At 43.5% G+C, this 24,668-nt stretch overlaps 2 protein-coding genes across 3 annotated transcripts in view; one reads left to right on the top strand and one right to left on the bottom strand.

The window, feature by feature from the left end:
- col4a2 (collagen, type IV, alpha 2) overlaps positions 1-6,337 on the bottom strand; it is a 45,365-nt gene extending 39,028 nt beyond the window's left edge. Inside the window, exons 1-3 of the mRNA XM_086124061.1 lie at positions 6,011-6,337; positions 5,802-5,895; positions 5,670-5,721 (exon numbers count right to left, since the gene is read on the bottom strand). Coding sequence (XP_085980187.1) covers positions 5,670-5,721; positions 5,802-5,839 — 90 coding nt within the window. The 5' untranslated portion in view covers positions 5,840-5,895; positions 6,011-6,337. The remainder of the gene's footprint in view (positions 1-5,669; positions 5,722-5,801; positions 5,896-6,010) is intronic.
- A 34-nt stretch (positions 6,338-6,371) lies between these two features.
- Positions 6,372-24,668, top strand: part of col4a1 (collagen, type IV, alpha 1) — a 33,074-nt gene continuing 14,777 nt past the window's right edge. Inside the window, exons 1-6 of one of the 2 annotated variants that reach the window (XM_086124062.1) lie at positions 6,372-6,506; positions 22,334-22,387; positions 24,000-24,089; positions 24,212-24,256; positions 24,345-24,389; positions 24,482-24,544. In XM_086124062.1, coding sequence (XP_085980188.1) covers positions 6,432-6,506; positions 22,334-22,387; positions 24,000-24,089; positions 24,212-24,256; positions 24,345-24,389; positions 24,482-24,544 — 372 coding nt within the window. In that variant the 5' untranslated portion in view covers positions 6,372-6,431. Of the gene's footprint in view, positions 6,507-17,404; positions 17,644-22,333; positions 22,388-23,999; positions 24,090-24,211; positions 24,257-24,344; positions 24,390-24,481; positions 24,545-24,668 lie in introns of those variants that run through there. The other variant, XM_086124063.1, reaches the window with a different exon arrangement.

Below are 24,668 nucleotides of genomic sequence, written 5' to 3'. Positions count from 1 at the left end.
TCAAGTTGTAGGACGATATCTCGTATCAGTGTACGCTGGAACGAGGAGCACCGGGTAGTTACTAGTTGCTTCTGAAACCCTTTCATGCACCCTGTAACCCATCCATCCATCCATTTTCCGATCCGCTTATCCTCACAAGGGTCGCGGGGGGTGCTGGAGCCTATCCCAGCCGTCTTTGGGCAGTAGGCAGGGGAACACCCTGAACCGGTCGCCAGCCAATCGCAGGGCACACAGAAACGAACACCATCCGCGCTCACACTCACACCCAGGGACAATTTAGAGTGTTCAGTCAGCCTGCCATGCATGCAGGAGGAAACCGGAGTACCCGGAGAAAACCCACGCAGGCCCGGGGAGAGCATGCAAACTCCACACAGGGAGGCCGGAGCTGGAATTGAACCCGGGTTAACCACTGGACCACCGGCCCGCCCTACCCTGTAACCCCGGGGTGTCAAACTCATTTTTGTTACGGACCACATCGTAGTTAGGGTTTCCTTCGGAGGGCCATTCTGACTGAAGTTCACAGTATGAAGTCAAATAAACACACGGTCGTCTTAGATTACAAACGCGTAACAAATCTATCAACGACTAGTTTTGGAAATCGGGGACCAGTAATCATGTTAAATTCGTTACCACAATTTTCATGCAGGTCATATCATATTTTTTTGTTGTATTTATCCGCCACACCTTAAAGGCCGGTCTCTGAAAATATTGTCTGACATGAAACCGGTCGGTGGAGCAAAAAAGATTGGGCACCGCTGATCTAAAACACTTGAAACTGTCCTCCCTGAAGATGACCACAAGCTCTTCGATCGCTTGCGCTGCGTCCACGGACGCGCGCTCATCGGCGACAGCGAGGCCGTATGCTAGCGCGCATGTCTTTTGGCTTCCCGCCGCACAGTACAATGGGCTCTTCCCCCGATTGTTGCGGCTGACTTTGTATCACCGACACTTATTTGGGTTACGTTTGCCAGTTTCCGTGGCTTTATCGCAGGCAGACATCTTGCTCTCAACTCAAAAGCATAAAACAATCACGCACAGGAGGTGGCTCACGTGTCGGAGGTGACCCCCTTTCAGATCACACGCCACATGTTCACATCAAAAAGTGATTTATCAGCCGTAAGATGAATGTTACTTTTTTTTTTTTTTTTAAACCAAAGCCCTTGATTGACAATTGGGAAAATGAACATTCAAAAAACTGGTCAACAGCAAATTTGAATCAGCGATGGCTTTATGTATCTCTTAAGATGTTTTGACACTGATTTAAAAAAGGCCTTTACTGTTTTTTTTTCTTTCTTTTTTTTGGTCTTATTAGCACATTAGGTTTTTGAAATATTAGAATTTTTGGTTTTTAAGTCTGACCGATTAAAACTTGCACTATATGGACTTTATCATGCGGATGACTGGAATAGCTATGACGTTTCAGAAATAAATTCCAGCCGTTGCTGAACCTAACCCTGAATAATAAATATTATGTTTTATATTGCTACGCTACGCATCATATTATTTTTATGAAAGCATAGAGAATAATGGGCAAATTCGGAATCGGCGCAAAAAAATAATCATAGAAAAGTCGACTTGCATCTCTGATTAACCCTTCCATGCACAAATAACGATAACCTGATCACCTGATACGGTGTCCACAGTAGTAACCACTGTCCCTTAAAGTGTTAAGAAAACAACAATAACTCCAAAAACTAAAACAACAAGAAAATGGAGGAAATTTGTTGACCAGATCTTTTTATCCTCATTTCAACTCTAAGGAAATGCTTTATCCACGATGACATCATTATTTGAAATCCTCAACTAGTGGAGTCTGAATTAACTCGACCTCTGCTGCTAACATCCAAATACTGGACCCCATTATGCTGAGTGTGATCAATCAACAATCAATACCAATTATTTTTTAACACCATCAATTATATCGCGTTTTGGGTGACCATACCTCATCATGTTTTCCCTGGAATGTCTGCCTGGTTGTTACATTTTTTGGGAGGAGATTTTGTCAGAGTCAGTGGGAAAATCTCTTATTATATTTGACGTTCATTTTTGGAAGTGGCGCTTTGGTTGTGAAATCCCAAGTGAATCCACTCATTTTGGGAGGGAAACCCCAAATGTGGTAAACCGCATTTCATTATTTATCATTTATTTATTTTTGTCACCGTCCGAGTTTATTGTGCTTTGATCACCGACAACCATTCTGACGATATTCATTTTAAGACAATGTCAAACGGAAGATCAATACGTGCCGTTAGCGCCGTGGTTTATTGGCCCAATAACATTTCTGTTATTGCTTCATTATCATCATCCAAGATTTTATCAAGATGAACTGCTCCTTGGAACACAACACCGGGCGTTTGGGGGGGGGGGGGGGGACAACGCAAGCCACAACAATCAATTAGCGAAAAGTGAAGCGGTTCAGCAGATGCCGCCCCGCTTGGCCGCCAGGTACGGTCGTAAATCTGGAGCACGAATGGCTTCTTCCTCCCACACAGATCTGATTCCCAAAACATCCGCTGTCAGAAGCCCGCCGAGCCACCCGCTCATTCAATCCCGCTCCAACACATCTTGAAATATCTTCTCGGACGCACGTGAATCAAAGGCTCCGATTCAATACATCCTGTTAGCGTTGGTCGTCTCGAGAGCTTTCCTTCCTCCGACTGATGAGGGCGGTTCTGTGTGCGCATTGGGAAGTCTGTTTATGCGCTCATTAGCTCAGCGGTTCGGCTTCGTTTATCCTCAATCGAGCTCCTCTAAAGCCTCATAACAAGTGTTACGTTTCCAGATTACTGCTGTCGAACTTTGCGCTGGGGTTTTACCACCGTTTTTTTTCTCAATTGTTAAAATGTCAAAAAGAGTCTTAAGAAAAACAAGCCTGGTGAACATAAAACTAGATTCTTTCTCGCATGCCAAAGCATCAGATTGCACTTGCGATTGTAGAAACATTTGCAAGAAAAGGCGATGTAAATAAGATTTAAAGGGACGAGTGTGAATTGCATGAACTCTTCACTTCATACGTGTACATTTTTTTTGTTCCCCTTCTGTTTGTTTACAGGCAGGAGGTTGGCAAATGCAGCGTAAAAAGAGACGATCAATCTTAAAACGGGAAACATCTTGAGCGGGTTATTCCCAACGGGGAAGATGGGGAACCCCGATGTGAAACATCGCGTGGAGGACGGATGGTGGGAAAAAGTTGTTACGCGGAGGTGCGGATCTGGACCGGCAACCTCCCACGGGTGAGATTGGGATATGAAATTGAACAGAAACATATGTTGCAATGCGCACCTCAAAAGAGATGCGTTATGAGTTGCACGTTTCCTGATCAATTGTTGCATTTGAAAACAAAAACCTCTCTGCTTCATCTCCTCTCAGCGATGATTTAAATATGCGTGGGTACAAATTTTCAAATTTTCATTCATGGGACAATTTAACGTCAGTCCAAACTATGTACGTAACTAAGAGAGAAATAAACAAGTTTCCAAGCAACTCTTTGTTGCAATTCAGGAAATGAGATTTCCAAGGCATTGTTCAAAGCACCGCGATAGTGAATGGAGATCACTGGAAAGTTGGTGAATTGGACATGTAAGACCTGGAGTGTCAATATCGCCTCAGCTTGCATTACTCACTGACTTCTCAGTACTTTTCATGTGAAATTTGCCTAAAAACAAGAACATTGACCCAAACTAAAGTGAGTTCACTGTCCCTCTTAGCGCAGTCTTGTGAGCAGGACTGCACAATACACAGAAGGGCCTGTGCTGTGTGTGTCACATGCTGTTAAAAGCAAATCTGATTTAAAACACACACACACAAGACAACGACCCGCCTTTTTCACGTGAAAATAACCCTTCAGCTGAGAGTCTTGAAACCTGTCAACATCCAACGCTCTGAAAAAGCTGCCAAGAAAGCAAATTCGAAAACACGCAGAACGTGCACGCAGCTGCCGAAATGATGCGGCAAAGCATTTCCTATCCATCCATCCATCCATTTTCCGAACCGCTTGATCCTCACTAGGGTCGCGGGGGGTGCTGGAGCCTATCCCAGCTGTCTTCGGGCAGTAGGCGGAGGACACCCTGAATCGGTTGCCAGCCAATCGCAGGGCACACAGAGACGAACAACCATCCACGCTCACATTCACACCTAGGGACAATTTCGAGTGTTCAATCAGCCTGCCATGCATGTTTTTGGAATGTGGGAGGAAACCGGAGTACCCGGAGAAAACCCACGCAGGCCCGGGGAGAACATGCAAACTCCACACAGGGAGGCCGGAGCTGGAATCGAACCCGGTACCTCTGCACTGAGAAGTCGACGTGCTAACCACTGGACTACCGGGCCGCCTGCATTTCCTATCCTGTCTGTAAAATAATATAAAGAGCTGGTGCTAGCTCGGGCGCTAGCTCAGATTTAGCGGCGGGAGCCACTTTTTGGTGGAAACCAAGCGAAATGATGTGGCCGAAATTTGAAATATGTTACTCATCGGAGTCATATTGTGAACTTTGTGATCAATGAACATTAAAAAAAAAAAAAGGCTCTATCTGCCTGGTGGTTATGGACAAATATCCTCAACAACCAGAGCTAACTGCACATCTTGATTTCTGTGGCTAGTTTGGCAGAAGTGGCTCCAAATAGCGATGAAGTGTGGTCACAGTGTTCTGATTTTAAATTTAGCCACGGAAGTTTCCCCAAACTTCTGCCCGCTGTAGTTGCTGTGCTGGCATCATGTGATCAAACTGCAGCGAACATCAGCTATTCGCGGCGGATAAGGAGCCAGCCCTTGCGCCAATAGCAAAAAAAAAAATTAAGTAAAATAAAACCATGACTGGTTGATGCCCGTCATCTTGTGGTAAAACTATTTTTTAAATGTTACAATTTTATTCGCCTAAAATGATTTTTTTCCCCCCCAAAGTCCCTTCAGCCCTCTCTATTTGTGCAATATTAATTTGACAATTTTATTCTCCCATAATAATTCAACTCTATACTCTTTCTAATGATACAATTTTATTTTTATAAAGCAATTATTTTTATCTCATCCTATTCCAATTTTATTCTGTACATGTCCCCGCCTCCTTTGCAAGAAAAAAAGCTTTTTTCCCTCCTGAGAATATTCTGACTTCCATCTGCTCTTTCTCTCGCAAATTATCCATTTAGCACATAATCTTGCAACTACATGTATATTCTGGTCCAATCTAAGAAAAGAATAAGTCTCTAACTTTCATCTTGAACAATTATCTATCCATCCATTTTCTAATTTGCTTATCCTCACAAGGGTCGCCGCTCGGGGGGGGACACCCTGAACTGGTTGGCAGCCAATCGCAGTTGAACAATTATTTAAAAAAAATAAAAAATAAATTACAGTAATATATAGTAAAATTGTTTTTTTCCCCTCGCAATATTAATCTTTATTCTTGCAAACATTGAAGTTTAAAAAAATATCCAGAATTATTTTCTGCAGTCAATTGGCCTGCAGCAAAGGTAGCTATGCCAAGACCAAACACCCCCTTTGCTTGGAGATCCTCCCCACGCGTGCCACTCCCACTCTGTGCGCACATTTCCACACATTCCACACGTGCTCACGCGGAGAACCTTACGGCAAAAACACCGTGAAACTTTTTAACTTTTGCAAACCACGCATTAACTTCGGCACCTCGTCAATAGAAACAGTCGTAAACACTTACCGCGTGCGCTCCGGCGACAAGGGCGGCCGCGCAGGCGCACAGCAGCAGCAACCTGTAAAATAAACGGATGAGGAGGAGAAAGGATGAATTCTGAATAAGACGTATCAAGGTGATCTTTGTGCACACGCTCACCTGAGATGCGTCACGTCTCTGTTGTGATGCTCGCGCATAGTTCCAAAACAGCCCGTCAACGCCACGCAGCTCTCAAAACATGACCGTAACCCACCTAGAGGACACGGCAAAAGTGAACTAAAAACGGTTTTACGCTCAGCTACTTGCGGCTAACCGATCTCCAATGTTACACCGGATTCCTTAGCAGGACGCATATAACGCGCACTCACCAGAGTTTTTTCGTTTTTGCGCGTAACGGAGCGATAAGACGTCCGCAGCAACAACAACAACAACAAAAATTCTGGAGTATTCTCCCCAACGCCAAGTAAAAGTTGCCCGAGTGGATCCTCTTCTTACGCCGAAAAATCCAAAGTGTTTGCACTGGTGGTGTTCGTTCGCATGATGGGCGAGGGTGGTCGTTGGGAGTGGGTGGGAAAGGTTTTTTTTTTTTTTGGGCGTAGTTAGTAGACTTGTGGTGTGGCGCAAGCCCCCAAACTAAACCCACTCGCATTGATCAGAACTTCATATCGCTTCTGGACACAACATGCAGGCCAACGTGCAGAGCGCGCTCCGCCGCTGACTGAGTGGAAACAGAGGCCGAGATTCAAGTGCTTGTTTGCGGACACACCAAAAGTCGGCGCGCCGCAAGAGATGCTGCTGCTTCCCGCCGCCGCTCTTCTGCTCCTGCTGGCCGTGTCGTCAAGCGTGGACCGAGCCACGGCTGAGGTGAGTGTCACTCTTTTGGAAACACGTGTTTTGGTAATTATGTGCGCTTTTTTATGCGGGTTATGACTATTCTTACTCGGCAGTGGCTGCAACCCTGATTTCTGTTTTTTTTTTTTTTATGGCTGCGGCGTGCTGCCACTTTACTGTTTGAATTCAATTACATGCAAAGGTGGAGTTTACGTCACGAGCCCGTTCACTGTACTGTACAGTACTGTCAAGTACTTTTTCTTTCTGCTGTCATGCATGCAGCTCTGAGCTCCCACTCACCCCCCCCCCCCTCCCCTCCCGCCCTCCACTCCTACCGGAGACATTGTGGGGGTGGGGGTGAGGTGGGGCTGAAAACTCCTCTGTGGACATGTGCGTAAAAGATTTTCCCTTTGAAACACGTTCGTGTTGCCATGCTCCAGATTTGCTTTCCAATTTTTTTTCTTCTTTTATCCGAAACACAAACAAGACTGGTTGTGTGTTGGTTCTGGGGAAACACGTTTCAAGAGTCACACTTGCCATTGGACGCGATGACATCATTAATTGTACACACGAATCAAATCACTAACCTTTGCAACCGTAATAACATTTTACCAACAGCACAGGGTTCTCTTCGAGGTTCTTCAGCTCAAGACAAAATTAGAAATGTGGAATTCCTCCTGATCCAAACTTGCATGATAATCACACCCTAGGAAAATACACGACAATCCATTTAGTGTCCTCGACTCAAAGTTTGGTGAAGCCCTGAGGTATCACACAGGACAAACATAGAGCAACAGAATGGCCCATATTCTTTATTTTTTTCCCTGTCTTGTCCATCTACTTGTTGCTAGGCAGAGTTCAAACGGTACAACCATTAAAAGCCCCCATAGGTCAATGAAAACAAATGGTAATTGCCAGTCAACCCATGAAGCTGCATCAAGTCAGAATGAGGCACATTAAATATTCGACTCCATCAAGAACGTCACTAAAGATGATGTTATTATTTTAAAGAAATACATAATTTTTTTATTTTTATTTATTTATTTTTTTTACATTTTATCATTGAATGGCTGCTGTATAGGGTGGTCCAGTGCTTTGCGCGTCGACCTCACAGTGCAGAGGTTGTGGGTTCGATCCGGGCTCCGGCCTCCCTGTGTGGAGTTTGCATGTTCTCCTTGTGCCTGCGTGGGTTTTCTCCGGGTACTCCGGTTTCCTCCCACATTCCAAAAACATGCATGGCAGGCTGATTGAACACTCTAAATTGTCCCTCGGTGTGAGTGTGAGCGTGGATGGTTGTTCGTCTCTGTGTGCCCTGCGATTGGCTGGCAACCGGTTCAGGGTGTCCCCCGCCTTCTCCCTGAAGACAGCTGTGATAGGCAGCAGCAACCCCCGCCACCCTTGTGAGGATAAAGCGGTTCAGAAAATGGATGGATGGCTGCTGTATAAGGCATCAAAACTGAGTGAGTCAGAAATAAACAGTGTCATGAGGTGGGTCATGTCACCATTTTAGAATAAAAAGTGGAGCACACGGTTCATTGTTGGAAACAAGTCTTATCAGGTTTTCGCAATAAGTGTCGTACCATAATCAGTATTTCTTTATTCGCACCTTTGCTATGCTAAGTGACAGTGAGAGAAGCTTGTCCAAACAAGATCCTTACACCCCCTTTTAGTAACCTTTCACATTGCCGGTCTAACCTGACTTTTCCAAACTTTGTGAAAGAGACCAAAATGGAATGGGACAAAGAAAGGCAACATACATTTGCTGGTTTCAGACGCTGAATGGAAGCTGCGTGAAAGGGAATCGCGGAACGCTGTTGTCGGAGTAGTTGCGGGTACAAAACGCTTGTGGCACTTGGTTCTACCCTTTGCGGGGATGGCCGATGGTAAGAAGCTGTCATTGAACCGTTGGGTTTGTTCGGTGGTCCACAAGACTTTGCCGAGCATTGGGCCCTGAACCTTTATCCCTCTGGTTCGTTAGAAAGTCCCCCTACATCAAAGTCTGAACGATTTTTGAGAAGCGATCCTGCTAGCTTAGCTTATAATGGCAAAACAAAATATGAAGAGCGTCGTCTGGTCGCTGCGCATTCGTGGAGGATGAAATGTAGCAGAGTTGAAAAGTCGGCCTCAAGTTTTTTGGTACCATCAGAGCTGAAGTCTCCAGCAAGTTCAGGACCCACACAGACGCAGCAGAAGTACAGGTGAGGGGGGAGGAGATGTCAGAGGACCAACTGCTGTCAAGATGATGACGAACAGACTCTAGTGTAGCACAACGAGAGGAAGTGACACCGCATGAGGGAGTCTGGCGCTACCGCACGAGCCCTGTTCATCATCCACTATATTTCACGTTCTTCTCATCAAACTCAGATGAGCTAATTTGTGGTCTTAAATAAAGTAGCAGAGGCGGCTTATCCACTTTCCAAGAAACACAACCGTGACACACAACATCTGGACTGATTAAACTGGAGAACATGAGGGACGAGGGGGCTTATGTTTGGCGGAACATCTTGCGGCCGATCCGATGACACCAAACAGGAGTATTCGGAATATTGGCTCAATAGTTGGGAGTAACGCTGCTGCCCACGATATCAGAGAGGCGGGGGGGGGGGGGGGTCATCAAGACAGCCATAGTGGCGCATATTTGAACTCAAACATTGACATGAGCTTGCATGCATTTAACTTTTCACTGATTAGTCGTGCTTTGTGTGGCCTTCCACAGAACACAACTGCTTGTTTGGTCTATGTCGCCATCGCCGCTATTGGACTAAGGCCATGAATGAGATTGACTGGACTGACTTTCAGAGAGCAATAATGCAAGATAATGTTTGTTGTCCTTCCTTTAACCTTACGCTGAGTTCTAACTGGTTGCTCGCAGGATCTTGGCTCTCTTATTTTTTTGTTTGTTTGTTCGTGAAACCGGATCCTGAATGAATTTTACCATCGGAATAGTTTCTCTTCCTTGGTGGTCACTTAATGTGGCCACAATGAGTCAAGTCCTTAAGAAGAAAGAGGAGGAGGATTCCAGTTTCGGTGATTAGCGGATTCCTGCCGGGTGTTTGTGTGTGGGATGAATTGGAAGTTTATCCGGTAGCTAGCTGGCGGTGTAATGTAAGTCTCAACTTCTGGTTTGGCCCAGGAAGTTCGGACATTTGCTAATCCTCCCGCAACCTGCGGAATGCGTGGTCGAGCGTGTCAAAATCTGTAGGACCTCGAGGTTGATGGGCCAACGTTTGGCGGGCGCTCGCAATTTTGGTTAACACCTCATTCTCAGGATGAACGAATCAACCCCCCCCCCTCCCCCCGCTCGCACTGAGACAACAGCTGGCCTTCTCACTGTTAACAGGCCACCAGCCAAGCGCTGCCGCCTGGGGAGGCGCAACCTTCCTTGACCCTCTCTGTTCTCAGCGTTGTAAAAATGCCTACATTTGGAAGAGTTGCGATCGTGTCGGTCGTCTTTGTATTTTGACAGGCGCTCGTTGGCGACAAAGATAAAGTCTCCCCTGACCCTCATGCTCAAGCAGCGTGGCAGGTATGGCCCGGTTTTTCGCCTTCTGTCTGTGTGCTCGTGTCAGGGCTAAGTGAGGGGCCACTTCGGAATTACGGCTTCCCTCAGAGGGCCGGTGCAAAATCTCAACGTTATTTATTACCTATGACAATTTCACATTTCAGTACAGATTTCAGCAAGAATCATAAAATTTGACACACATGATTTGCTCCCGAGGGCCACATAAAATGATGTGGGGGGCCGGATCTGGCCCCCGTGCCTTGACTTTGACACCTGTGTTTTAAACAATAGAATGCCTCCCTTAGTATGACTTTCGGCAGTGAATCCTCTCATCAATAAAATGTTCTTCTTTCCGATCGCTGATACTACCGAAAAAAAAATTGCAAAAACATTTAAAAAATGATTTTTTCTTCCGCTTTGGTTCCGGTTCTGAATTCATGTTTTTATGAAATTTTGGGTGAAATTCCCAAACAGTTACAAATTTTGAGGGTCCACTGTTGTTTTACATGCCTGGACACAGAATCTCGTTCACAATACATATTCACACGCACTTGCAGAAACTTGTCAGGGCGATAAATCAATCGGGCCAGGTGTCGCAACCCAGCTGCTGGTCCCGTGCTTTGCCCGTTTCTTTCCAGAAACTGACCTTGATTTAAGTATTCGGACGATTTTGAGTCTACGGTCCATTACAGTCCTTAAACCTGTGACCCTCTGGCTACTCATCCGCCAATTTTTTTTTTTTATGCATCGGGCTTCTGCTGCCAAAGGCTTTCCTGTGGTCCAAGCGTTTCACTGAGACTTGTCACAGCTGTGTTCTACTTTTCACACACAAAACTTCCCTCTGGTCCAAGGCTAATAATTCTTCCACGTTATCTCTCTGAATTGTCACCCTCTCCATTGGTTGTTTTTGCTAAAAGCGGACTGTTTTTATGGTCGCCGGGGTAACTTGAGGTGTTAGGAGTGGTTCGAGGAATGATGATTTCTCACAAATAGATGGAAGCTGATGAGACAGAGGTGACAATGCTTGGAGACGCAAAATTGATGGACCGACGGACGATGACAAAGATGACGGATTTATTACGTGCTTCCTTTTTGCACAAAGAAGTTTTGGCTGCAACCCATTTCAAGCTCTTCCCGGCAAACTTCCATCACCGCGACAGGTGCAAGATTAAAAAAACAAAAAACAAGGTCTACTCAAGTTTTCCACAGCGGATGTTTCGCTATGTTCTTGTATCTTAAGTTACAGTACATTCTATGACCAGCCACAATATTTATTATTATCACTATAATGTTAGCATAATCGAATCCGGTGCTCAGTGTTAAGTTACATCAGATTGAAATGGCTTTCGTTTGGCTAAATAATGGAAGTACTGTCAACTAAATATGAGGGCAGCCTAGCACAACCACAAAAACAGACCTAATTTTAAACTCATACTTTTCTGACAGTGTCACTCACAGTGGCTGCCCGCCACAGTTGATGTTTTACCCAGCCAGAAAGCCAGTCCAGATGATGAGAGTAAAAAGTCGACAAATGAAATATTGGTTGCTTTTCTAATGATTAACATGAACCATAAAATAGATTTTCTCCACTCAGTCAAGGAAGGCTCATTTGTCTATGCCGCCGTGGATGTTGCTCATTGTTTGGGTGTGCATGTTATGTGGACAAATCATCTGTGTATACTGATTCAACCAGCAATGGTCTTGAGCAACGGGATGCGTGCGTCTAAGCCATCATCAAGGTCTGTTATGACCATTTACGTCTCAACTCTTGATTTGATGGCTAAGCCAGAGTCAAGTCTGACTCTAATTCTCAGAAACCAAGAGTACCAAGTACCCGAGCTTCATTCATGAACCTTTCAAGAAGAGCAGATGCTTTTCCCACCTGTCGTTGCCGCAGGCTCCTGACAACCCCCAACCCTCCGCGGCAATGTTTTTCCTTCGAAAAAAACGTAATCAGATCACTTCCATGCAGGAAATGAGTTAGGCAGGTCACATGACATGGCTCACATGAGGAGATCCTTCGAGCCGACAGCACATCTGCCATGATCAAACGAGCACGTCGGCCACTTTTCAGGTTCAAACGGTGACATGTCGTCACTGTGAGCAGGAGATACACCACAATTTGACATGGAAGCAAAAATAACAATAGAGAGCTGTTTTGGCCTGTAGATGTTTATCATCACAAGTGCTTTTCAGAGGATATTGGGATGAAAAGGCTCCTTCGAAACAAGTTCCTGCTATTTTCCGGTTTTCTCACAGTTTTTCGTTTGATGTAACCCATTTACCGGGGCTTATAAGAGATTTGGTGAACTACATGGACCAGCCATAACATTAAGTACAATATCTTATGAGAGCAACAACAAATTTCCCTGTAGGAAGTACAGTAATTAAAGACAAACACCTTTGAACAGTCTCTTAGGTGAATGAAAGCGTCTCACAGCCATTAAAATCATTGTCACGACGCCTGGGTAAAAAGTGTAAAAAGAAAGTAACTCACTAATGTTATGGAAAACCTGAACAAAATAAAACATCTTAACTTTTGATAATGAGTGATAATGCATGTAGCGGCTAAAGGTAGTTGGCAGGTAGCCAGTGGCTAGATGCTAATTTTCACGGTTCACTTTTTTAAAAATTTGTTATTTTTTACTTCACCTACCCCACTCTAAAAGTCAAAGAAAAAGGAAATAAAAAGTCTTAACTTTTCATAAAGCGTGATAATGCATGTAGAGGCTAACGGTAATTTGCAGGTAGCCAGCAGCTCGATGCTAATGTTCGTGGTCCACCTTTATTTATTTAAAAATGTTTTTTACTTCACCTCACCCACTCTAAAAGCCAAAGAATAAAAGAAATGAAAAGTCTTAGCTTTTGATAAAGAGTGTTAATGCATGTAGCGGCGAAAGGTAGTTGGCAGGTAGCCAGCGGCTAGATGCTAATGTTCGCGGTCCACCTTTTTTAATTTCTTTATTTTTTACTTCACCTCACCCATTCTAAAAGGCAAAGAAAAAGGAAATAAAAAGTCTTAACTCTTGATAAAGAGTGATAATGCATGTAGAGGCTAAAGGTAGTTGGCAGGTAGCCAGTGGCTAGATGCTAATGTTCGCGGTCCACCTTTTTTAATTAATTTATTTTTTACTTCACCTCACCCACTCTAAAAGCCAACGAAAAAGCCAAATGCACAACATTCTTCTTCTGAATTTGGCTCATCTGCTTTAATGCGGTATGCACCTCGCTACCTTTGAAAGCATGGAGCCATGACCCTGCCCTTCAGTTTTGGCATTGAGATTAAAAATTGGGATTGTAGAAGAAGATATATTGACATTGGAAATCAATTGGTATTAAAAAAAACAAACAAACAAAAAAAAACCAATCGGATAGCAAAATCCGCCCGTTTTTAACCATCTCCACGGGCGGCCATTTTGCCATTCGCTGTCGACTGAAAATGACATCATTGTTGCTCAGGGCTGAGGTAAGGACCAATCACGGCTCAGCTGTTATCAGAGTTTGGTCAGGTGGCCTTCGCAAGCTGTGAGCCATGATTGGTAGTTACCTGAGACGTGAGCAATCGTGATGTCATTTTTCAGTCGGCAGCAAGTGGCAAAATGGCCACCCTCAGAGATGACTCGAACCGGCTACATTTTTCTGCCTACTTCATATTCCACAAATGCAGTATGAATCAGTTTAGACTGGTTCGCTGTCCTCATGTGTTCCAGACAGCAGAGCCCTCCCGAGGAGGCGACCCAGCCCCTTCTTGTCTTTGTGAGCCTAAAAGGCAAAGGAAGAGAGGCCTTCCTCTTTGGAGAAAGAACGGCTTCCTCCAGGCGACATCCTGTGTCACATTGCCGCACATTCACAGGGCCACGGCTCGAGTGTTCTTCAAGTGAACAGAGCCTTTCTCACAGGGAACAAGTGCTTGAACCAAGTTCCCCGCTTGCTCTCACACCCACCACATGCATACTATTCGTGACTGTTCTATGACATCACAGCACATTTGTCTCCCTTGACTACACATAGTGTATACATCAGTTTCTGGAAATGCCTTCCGCTAAGAAGATGGCCACCATCACAGATTCTCAGAGGTATTGAGGCCAAACTGAATAGCAAAATTGTGAGTGGAATGTAACGCCACAGGGTTACATTTGTGCTTTTTCGACAGTAAAGCCAAACATTAGGAAAAAGGCATCGTTTTATGAGACGGTGGGTGTTTTATGAGAAGTTTGTCATGTGGCAAGAAATGACAAAGAAAAGTTGAAAAGGAAGAAGATTCTGTTTTACAAGAGAAAATTTGTAATTTTACGTGGACATGGTTGCTTTATTACAAGAAAACAAACGATAATCATCATGAGAAAAGAAAAAAATTCAGACAGGGTTGTCAAATGAGGAGAAAGTCATAATTTTCCGAAAGTATCGTCTAAATATGGAGAAAAGTCTTTTTAAAATTAATATAATTGTTGTGACAATGGGCGGCCCGGTTGTCCAGTGGTTAGCGTGTCGACCTCACAGTGCAGAGGTCGTGGGTTCGATCCCGGCTCCGGCCTTCCTGTGTGGAGTTTGCATATTCTTCCCAGGCCTGCGTGGGTTTTCTCCGGGTACTCCGGTTTCCTCCCACATTCCAAAAACATGCATGGCAGGCTGATTGAACACTGAAAATTGTCCCTAGGCGTGAGTGTGAGTGCGGATGATTGTTCGTCTCTGTGTGCCCTGCGATTGGCTGGCAACCGCTTCAGGGTGTTCCCCCGCCTACTGCCCGAAGACAGCTGGGATAGGCTCCAGCACCCCCCGGGACCCTTATGAGGATAAAGCGGATCGGAAAATGGATGGATGGATGGATGTTGTGACGATCGATTTGTAGAATTAGCAGAAAACAGCCCTATTTTCATAAAGAGTCACAATATTATGAGAGAGAATTGACAATTTTTCAAGATGCAAATTCTAATCTTGTGAAAATCAAAACCTGAATACATAAGCACGGATTGTTGTCTCTGCGTGCCCTGCGATTGGCTGACGACCAGTTCAGGGTGTAGCTAGCCTACTGTATGAAGTCAGCTGGTATGGGCTCCAGCACACTTGCGACCCTCCTGAGGAAAAGCGGATTGGAAAATGGATGGAAGGGAAGATTGTTGTCAAGTTAAAGGTTTAATTCTCCTTTTCAAGATGAGGCAGTGTCCAACTGTGGTTAGATGCTCTTGGGTGGAGCACCAGTGTTGTTGTGTTTGAAATAGTTAGGGCAGGAAAGCACCCCCTTGTTCCCCCACCACCACCACCACTTTTCAAGGTGCAGTGATTAGAGTCTTCCTTAATTTGTGAAACAAAGTCGCTTATCTCACGCAGCTGTCGCAGCGCACAGCGGAAGAGTGCGCCGATCAACATGAGCCTCATATTAAAGGGCTGTTCTCTGAACCCTGAAATCCTTTCTAATGACCTCATTGGAGGTGAAAGTTCAACAGGATGAGCCCAGGAGGGTCATGTGACTGGTCAACATGCGATGCAGATGGAGGAACTGATTAGGAGGGGTCAAAGACCCCAAGTCAAATAGCTGCATTTTTCTTCTCTTGGGGGGGCCTTTGATGCGGCTTGTTCGGAATCTGCCCAAAATGTGACTGTTGTTTGTCAATTGAAACCTTTCAATGAGGTACTGTACTTTCATGGAACAAATTGAGATATCATATCATATGCTTTCTCTCTCACCTCCTCATCCCCCAAATCAAATCCATCGTCGTGTGCAAGGAGCAATTTGCCACTTAAGCGGAGTGTAGGCCAATTCCGTTCCCTGAGAAATCGCTTCAATTTTCCCATTTGCCGAGTTCATTTTGGATTTGAGAATTCCGGCGTGGACTCTTGGGGTCCTGCCCAATGTCCCTGTTCAAATTACGCAGTCGCTGACACATTGTACACTTTTCTGCAGTCCCGGTGATTGCTTTGTAACACCATTCAGCGTCTGTGAGGGTAACATGGCAGCAAAGAAGGATTATTCCTTTCTGCTTCCTTGGTCCCATTACAATGTTGAACTGTTCATTTTTTTTTTAAATTCTCAGTTTCAGGGTGGCCCTCTGGACATCATCAAACATTTATTCTTAACAACGTTTTAATATTCTGCACTCTTTTAGTCTGATGTTTTTAGCATCAGCATTAGCTCTAACACACACACACACACACACACACACACACAAAAGGCACTGTGGGTGATCCAGAGTCACCATGGCAACGACAGAGGTGCTTCTGTCCTTGTTGCATCATCCATTGAGCCCATTTAGAAATGTATCTTTTCAAAGGCACATGAGTGTATGCAGTTGCTTTAACTGCAAATCACTCACATTGTATTTTAATGACAGGTCGCAGTAAATATGGTCCCGCATAAACCAACAATCAAAGACAAAGTGGATTTGTTAACTTGGTCCATTTGACACTATTGCATGGTATGTGGTAGGCCGACACTGGGGGAGTCCAGCGCATTTGATCTGAGAGCATTACACAATGTCTGGCATTCGTTTGCCTTTCTCTCATGTTTACATCCCATGCACGTATATTTCAACTCATGCATACTGTATTTTTTTTTTCTGATTGTGTGTGAGAACATCTTCATGCAGAGGCATCTGCTTTTAGTTTACAGACGGCACTGATTGCTTGTAGCGGACGCAGCCTGAAGCAGAACATGTTTTACATCATTTGGTTCTCACCAAGTCGGATCTGTTTGAATTTAGAGGCTCTCGAGTTCCGTCAAGTATGATTCAGTTTGGTGTTTTCTGGCATGCTGATGTGGTCCTACTGTGTATGCCTGTCCTTTGTAATCAAGTATAAAAACGTCTTTTTTAAGTTATGGAGACTCCATCCAGAAACATATAAAATGTGAACCACTGTTAGAATACTGAAGTTAAATAATACAATTGTTTTAAGTACAGTAGTGATGTAGTAACACTCCTCCTTTCCTTCAATCCAGACAAGTAGCTAGTGGTGGCCAAACACTTTTACACTTGAAAAGAATATTACTGCTCAGTAGAGACTTAAACGTTATGACATCATCACTGTCATCACAGCATTCCAGCTCACCTCTCGTCACACACACACACACACACACACACGCACACACACACACACGCGCACACACACACACAGAGTTCCTACTGTTTACAGAGCGATTTGTGCTGGGAGGCCAGTCTTCCAAGTATGGCAGTCAGACAGAAAATTCCCCCCAGTCTCCTCTCATCTTAGCCTGTCAGTACCAGAGAAGGTCAAGAATGTCCCAGCAGCCAACTTACCAAAAAAAAAAAAAAAAAAAAAAAAAAACACAGTACCTGACTTCTTACATTTGTATGTTTTCCTTTTGGGGAAAAAAAAAGCATTTCTGAATGCGGCAACTGAAGACATGCTTCATTTCCGACATGGATGCAGTGACGGTTATCTCAGCTGACTCCATATGGGAGGCCATGATGTGTGGTTTACCGTTGCGAGCTTATCTTTATTGGGTCGTTTCCAAGGTTAAGCAGCTCAGACCATTGGGGAGCTGCTGTGGCAAATTAACAATAACAAGAGCGCAAGCCTACTTGATGGCCCGTAAATGAGTGTGAAGAATACGTGTGGTGTGTGGGGGATTTCGAAGCGACTGCAAAGGAGAAAACGGGAGCTTGAAAGACTTCCATCAATTATTTTAGCGGACCTCACAAGAGCATACACGTGAGCATTCACGGACATGTTCAGGTTAATAGCAATGTTTAATATTTACTGCAGGTTAACACTGTGCCAGACTCTATTATGACCAATTAGTTGCGCAACTCAACCAAAATCGTCAAACTAAAGAAATACAAACTCGACCTGAACTTTGACAAGAGATATGAAAACAGTCCACGGTAAGGCTGCTTCTTCTTTTGGAATAAGTGTTGAAAAAAAACTTCAACTTGAGCGATGAAATCTACAAGCTGAGAGTTACAAAATGTTCATGTTTTCATCTTGTCCATTCGCCTTCAACCTTGCCACTAACTTGTGTGTGTGTGTGTGTGTGTGTGTGTGTGTGTGTGTGCGCTGGCAATGTTGAAGGCCATGTCATGCCAAACAAATAACATGTGGGAAGTTTATGTAGAATCAGTGCAAGGTGCCGGAAAATGCTTGTAAAACGTTGTTTTGGCTGTAAAATCAAAGCAGTGAAGTCAAATATGCTCAAAGACCTACGGAGTGTTTGATGTAAAGGAATGACTCACTTAACACTGACATTCTCATAGACCACCACCGAGGCTGAACTGTTAAAATGTTTTTTTTTGTTTTAAAATTCAGGAGTGAGGTAGTTTTGCTTATATTCACATTCATTTGTTAAGAGCCCACCCACTCCCTGGTTGGAGTAGGGTGATGTCATACGGTACGAATGGACAGACCATTTTAACCAGTGTGCTTCGAAAAAGCAACAGTCAAGTATGCAAGTGATTTTAAAAAGTTTTGTGGGACGACAGATATCTGCAATGATGTCGGGAGGCAAAATCAAGAGGCAGCCAAACACTGTATTTTCTTAACAGGCTATAAACAGCACAACACTAGTTTGTCCAAGTCACGATAGTCATCAAGTCAGTATAGTCCTTTTTTCATCTCAATAGTATTTTTATAGCAACACTGCCACCTAGTGTACAGTGAGGGAAAATAGCAGAAGTGATGCACGTTTTTGAGACAAATAACGTACACTTCAATCGGAGACTTCTAAGTTATTTTCCCAAGCCACGCAGAGCTGCAACATAAGGATGAAACAGCCGCGTGCAGCCCCAGAGCCGCGGGTTGCCGACCCCTGGCATATACTTTATGGCACAAGTGCTAATACAAGTGGCCATTGGGGAGCCTGTTCTGTAAATTCTTGTCAGGGGCCCACTTATCCAACACTTCCAAACACTCAGACGTGCTTTCTCCATGTCATAGTTGTGTTAATATTACTTATGTTTTTTTTGTCCAAACATCTCGAACCATTAGACAAGCTCACGTCACTGGCAGAAATGATGTCAGGTTTATTCTGAGAGTGCCGCTGAGCCTCTTCATACACACATTCCTGTGCCGGTGCACACCTCCGTGCAAATTTGGCCTTTTGTTGCCATTTTGGGTCGACGTCGGAATGTGCTCCATTCTCAGTAAACAAACACACACTGTGATTGCCAGGAAACTTTTTGGTTCTTCACAGAGGCAGCCATATTTTGGCATGACAAATTATGCTTCATCTCGAGATGCGTGAGGATATGGACATGCACTCGATGACTCATCAGTCACCATCTTCTTCATAGCTTTGTTAAAAAGTCGTTATTCCGCAATTTCAAAGTACTCTATTTTGCCAAAAGAAGCAAATCCTTGTCTTATACCATCTGAACGAACTGATATACAGTATACAGTACATTTATTTCTATTTCGCGGATTGGTTTTGTTCAATTCATATCTCACGTTTGTGACCACTGGGTGACATCACACTATTTTATTTTGCCACGATAAATTTAAGTAAAAGAGCATATTGAAAATGGTATGTCAGCTCAAACTATGTTTTGCTGAAAATGAATGCATGCCCATCCTTTTTAATACTGCTTTTTACACCGACAACTGTAGGTTAATTTCATACTTTGGGCATGATTATTGAGTTATATTGTGACATGATGCGTTTGTTAGTTGAGGAAAAAAAAAAGTAAACCTATAGAGGGCCGGTGCAGGTCCAGTGCTCTATTTGTACAATATTTTCATTTATCCATTGCTCTTAAACACTTGAACAAAACACATGTTTTTGTGTTATCTGAAGGGGAATTATGATATGAAGTCGAGCCAAATAGTGTTGTATTACCATCAACACTCAGTGGACCCTTCATTAGGTACCCTTTTATGTATCAAAATGTATACCTTTACAATGATATGAATATTAATTTTAGGATGTAACAAAACACGTGGCAGCCTTTTTGGTGACCGATACCGAGATGTAGACGTCCGTACCACAGGAGCAAAGAAACTTGGCATTTGTAAAGCTGGCATTTACGGTGGGGTTGAAACAGAAAATATATCGACGATCGTAATTATGATCACATTTTGCATTTGTAACATTAACTGTGGGAAAATGATCAAAATACTCTCTCTGTATACCGTATAGGATTTGAATATGTATTTGTACGAATAAAGGCCTCCTCTCCGGCTGGCTATCTTGAAAGGGGGCTTTTCATCACTTTTCAAGCCTTGCAATGTGCTGGAACAGTACAGCGGTGATATAAATGAGTGGTGCTGATGATAGGCACGCATATTCTCTCACGGCCCCCCCACCCTCCGGCCCCTCACCCCCTCCCAAAAAAACATAATCTTGTTAATTCAACACTGGGAGCTCAGATTGCCGTGAGCCACAATTTTCTTCCATAATGAAGCACATATGCGGCTCATTTTCAGTGCATATGCTCCCTGTCCGCACTTTTTAAAAGATTTTTTATCAGCAGCAGGTGTTTCTTCTGCACGTACGCAAAGAAGTGAGATGGAGTGAAGGGTGTTTAAGAGGCTCAGAATTAGTGGGGGGGAAATGACGCACCTTGACGTGTGTGAAAAAGGGCGGCGACAGAGTGGGTGAGAATCCCATGATATTCAGATCACAGCTTGGTTGACTGAGTGGCTTAGGCCTGTTGTGGAGAACGGCGTCTACTTTTTCTACTGAGGGTCACAGAAGTCGAGAAGTTGAAGCAAGCGGAGCATTCTTGAGTTTTTCAGTGTGGGAAAGCTCTCGATGCCTGGAACTGGACCAAAGAATCCGTAAAACAAAGCAACATTCAACCGCTGGGGTCGAGTTTCAAACAAGGTTCATTAAATTTAACGTTATGGTTTCAAAGTGGGGTTTGAAGCCAGGGTCAGTGTTTCAAACTTGCGTTAGGGTGTCAAACCAGGAGTAGGGTGTTGAGATTTCTAATGAGGTTTTCAAATCAGGGTTAATGCTCTAGTTAAAGTTTTGAGGTTTCAAATTAGGGGTTTCAAACCAGGGTTGAAGTTTAGAATTAGGGGTTCAAGTCTCATTTAGGGTTTTTAGCAGGTGCTTTAGCAAGGATTTAAAATCACAGTTTCAAGCCAGGTGTAGGGTTTTCAACAAATGTTGTGGTTTCAAATGAGGGTTTTCTCACCAATAAGGGTTTCAAGCCTTAAGTTAAGGTTTCAAATTAGAGAGTCAAACTGGGTTTAAGGTTGTAAACACGTGTTATGGTTCAAATTAAGGTTTCAAACAAGGGTTACGGTTTTAAAATCGAGTTGCAAGCCTTGGTTAGAGTTTCAAACTAAGGTTTGAAGCAAGTGTTGTTTCAAATTAGATGTTCAAGATCAGGTTAGGGTTTCAAATTGGGCTTTCAAATTTGGGTTGTAATCCTGGTTTATGGTTTCAAATGATGGCTTCAATCTTGAGTTACGGTTTCAATTAAGGTTTCAAGGCCCAATAGGGTTTCAATTCAGGAAATCCACTTGTGATTTGAAGCCTGAGTTATGGTTTCAAGTGAGGGTTTCAATACCGAGTTAAGGTGTCAAATTTGGGTTAGAGTTTTTTTTTTCAGGAACTACATTTTGGGTTTGACACCTGGGTTGTGGTTTCAAGTTGGGGTTTCAAATTAGGGTTTGAAAGTTAGGATTCTAATTAAGGTTTGAAGCCTGCGATAATGTTTCAACCAGGCCACAGTCAAGCTCAGTCCTGACAGGAAGTGAAGTTTCAAATTCAGCCTGGAGGTGTCCTGTTCATTTGCGGTCAAGCTGTTCATTTGTTGCCGCTGTGAGAACGAGCGAAATGTTTCTTGTGGTCTTCTCGTCAAGACGCGCTGAGCCTGTCCGGGCCTGCGCCGCAAACCCCCTGACAGGCTTTTGGCCGGACGCCTGCCACGTGAGGCCACAAACAGCTGCACAGTGGAAGGAACAAAGTTGCTCGGGGGATGGATGAGGCGCTACATGCTCGTTCTCAGGGCTCAGCCTCTCGAGAGCCTAGAGGAGAGGAAGCTGGGGAGAGGGTGGAGGGGGAGCTGGCCAGACCAGCTGTGTTTGTGTCACGCGTGACGTAGTCAAACACAAAGAGACGACGGATTGATCATAAATCGCATCGGATTTATTGGAATATTTCTGTTGTCAGACTTTTTATCACTCAAACCGGGCCTCTCTTTGAACTACTATTTTTGTCTGTCCTGTACCTCCCAAGACATTTTATTAGGAACACCTGCACAGTTTGGTATTTTTTTTTATTTTTGATTATCACCAAAATGTAGGACATAAATATGCATGATTTTTCTTTGTGAAAATTGACAAAAGTTTTTTTATTTTATTTTTTTAACTATGCTAAATATGACTTCACTCACGCCTAGCAAATGAACACCAAATAAGAGACAATATGAATCTTTCTCTTCTTGTTCTTTCCCAGGGCTGTGGGACATCATGTGGAAAATGTGACTGCAGTGGTGTGAAGGGAGCCAAGGTAAGAACTCTTATCGTTCCGTTGGCAGAGGTCACTGCAATTTCATGCATTTTGGTCTTCTGTTGGTCCTGTATGCAAATGCAAAGCAGTTGTACTGGACAGTTAGGAAGCAGTGCACTGGCCACTCAGTGGGGATAACTATGGATGAATATCAGTCACCAAGCAGTGTCGCAAATGTGAGCGAATGTGAGCTGAATGAGAGCATGTCAGGATCTACACTTTGAAATCCTCACAGGTGCAAAATAAAAAGTGGCACATTTTGCCCTTCTGAGAACATGTTTCCATTTTCTGCTGTGGTACTTGAAGACAACAACAACAACAACAAAAAAATGTCTGCACATACAAAGATGGTTTTAATGTTAACAGTTTGCTATCCATAGAAAAATTCATGATTTTCATGTATTATATTTGTCATTGAATTCCTATAAACTGAGCACTATGTATATTAGTAACAGCGCTTGGCGTGATAGAGTTGTACATCACACTCATTGGATTGTTATATCCTTCACTATCACGATAATTATTATTTTTTCACTCACGCATACCATACATGCATTATTTGGGGTTCTGATCAACTATTGGGCTTTAGGCTTTAATTGATTTTCAGACCATTTTGAATGCGACTTTTGGGGTTTGTTTTCCTGCGTGCTATTGGCTCACGATAGTGCACTTCAACACTTGAGAGGAACAACAACGGGTGACTGGTGTGGTCCACTAAATTCCTAAAGATGTTCAAAGACCAAGCACATTTGCTCAATATCCCCTGAGCGTCCCCTTACTCTCCGATGTTGCTCAACAAACTGTTGTTGTGTCAACTGCAGAATGATTCCCCCGGGACTGAATACTGAAAACAACATTGAACACAACAGATGCAAGTCAGGTGCTAAGTGTGCCGGGAGAGATTTTGTTCCACTGTGAGTTAAATTCTCACAGTTTACAGTCCAGCCAAGCTCTCCAGTTCTGCGTGTGTCCAGGCGAGGCAAGGGTTGCATCATTGTGCAATGTCTTCCCCTTCTGGTAGATAGTGGAAGAACATATCAAAACATTTTCGTGTCTTTGTTTTGCCCAATACCATAAAAATGTTTTCTTTTACTTCGTACAGTCATTAAAAGATTGTTCAAAACATCAATAGTATATCAGTTATTTTACCATGCATGATTTCAAAGCTTTTAACTGAAATTCCATCTTGTTACTTTTTTATTGCCCTCTCTCCCAAAAGGGGAAGTCAATCCAAAATTTTCCCTCTAATCAATATGTGATCCAATCGTCAAAACACGGTATTGTTATTTATATTGTGTTTATGGACTATACGTCAAGCAGCTTTTGACCATCTCTCGGAGTGACCATTTTACCACTTGCTGTCGACTGAAAAGGCGCTGGGCTCAGGTAACAACCAATCATGGCTCAGCTTCAGAAAAGTAGGTGAGCCGTGATTGGTCATTACCTGCTGCCTGAATTTATATCACACAAAGATACTAATCACTATATATACAGTATATTTCATTTTTAATTTGTGTAACACTTTTTTTTGACTGCATCATTATGTTGAGAAGTGCTATATTCTGTACTTATCGATTGATTGATTGAATTGTGCACAATTATAACCTTTCAGGGTGAGCGTGGCCTCCCTGGTCTTCAAGGTAACATGGGATTCCCAGGAATGCAGGGACACGAGGGGCCACCTGGGCCAATTGGGCCCAAGGTCAGTTTATTCACTCACATATTTCCACTGAAAAACACGTGTCAAATTGCCTTTATAACACAATGATGGTGACAGTGTTATTATTTTGAATTTATTGTTTCGGTGTATTATTTGTTATTCAGGGAGATCCAGGACAGTTTGGCGCTCCTGGAATTAAAGGAGTCCGGGTAAGTGTCTTGGGAAAAAATTCGCCATCTTGTTACATAGAGGAAAATGTCAATGAGAAATGATATTGATGTGATTGTCGACTTGTAGGGTCCTCCTGGTCTTCCAGGTTTCCCGGGAAATCCAGGATTACCTGTAAGTACCAGATTGTTCTTCCCTTATTTTTTTGTTTTCTTTTCTTTTATTTTAATTGGAAAAGACCGCTCATGTTGCGCTTGTTTTTACAGGGAATCAATGGGAACGATGGGCCACCCGGCGCTTCTGGTATCCCAGGATGCAATGGGACCAAAGTAAGAAACTCGTACTTTTGACAAGCTACTACACCCCTGATTTCTCCAATCTTTTTATGAATTATTGAAATTTTGCCCACTTTAAAATGATGACTCGTATTTGGAGATGATACCACAGCATAAT

This window comes from Hippocampus guttulatus, chromosome 11 (genome assembly GCF_054856545.1).
Source record: "Hippocampus guttulatus isolate MCC_2025c chromosome 11, RoL_Hgut_1.0, whole genome shotgun sequence".
NCBI classification, from domain to species: domain Eukaryota; kingdom Metazoa; phylum Chordata; class Actinopteri; order Syngnathiformes; family Syngnathidae; genus Hippocampus; species Hippocampus guttulatus.
This window is presented reverse-complemented; position numbering and strand designations above follow the sequence as displayed.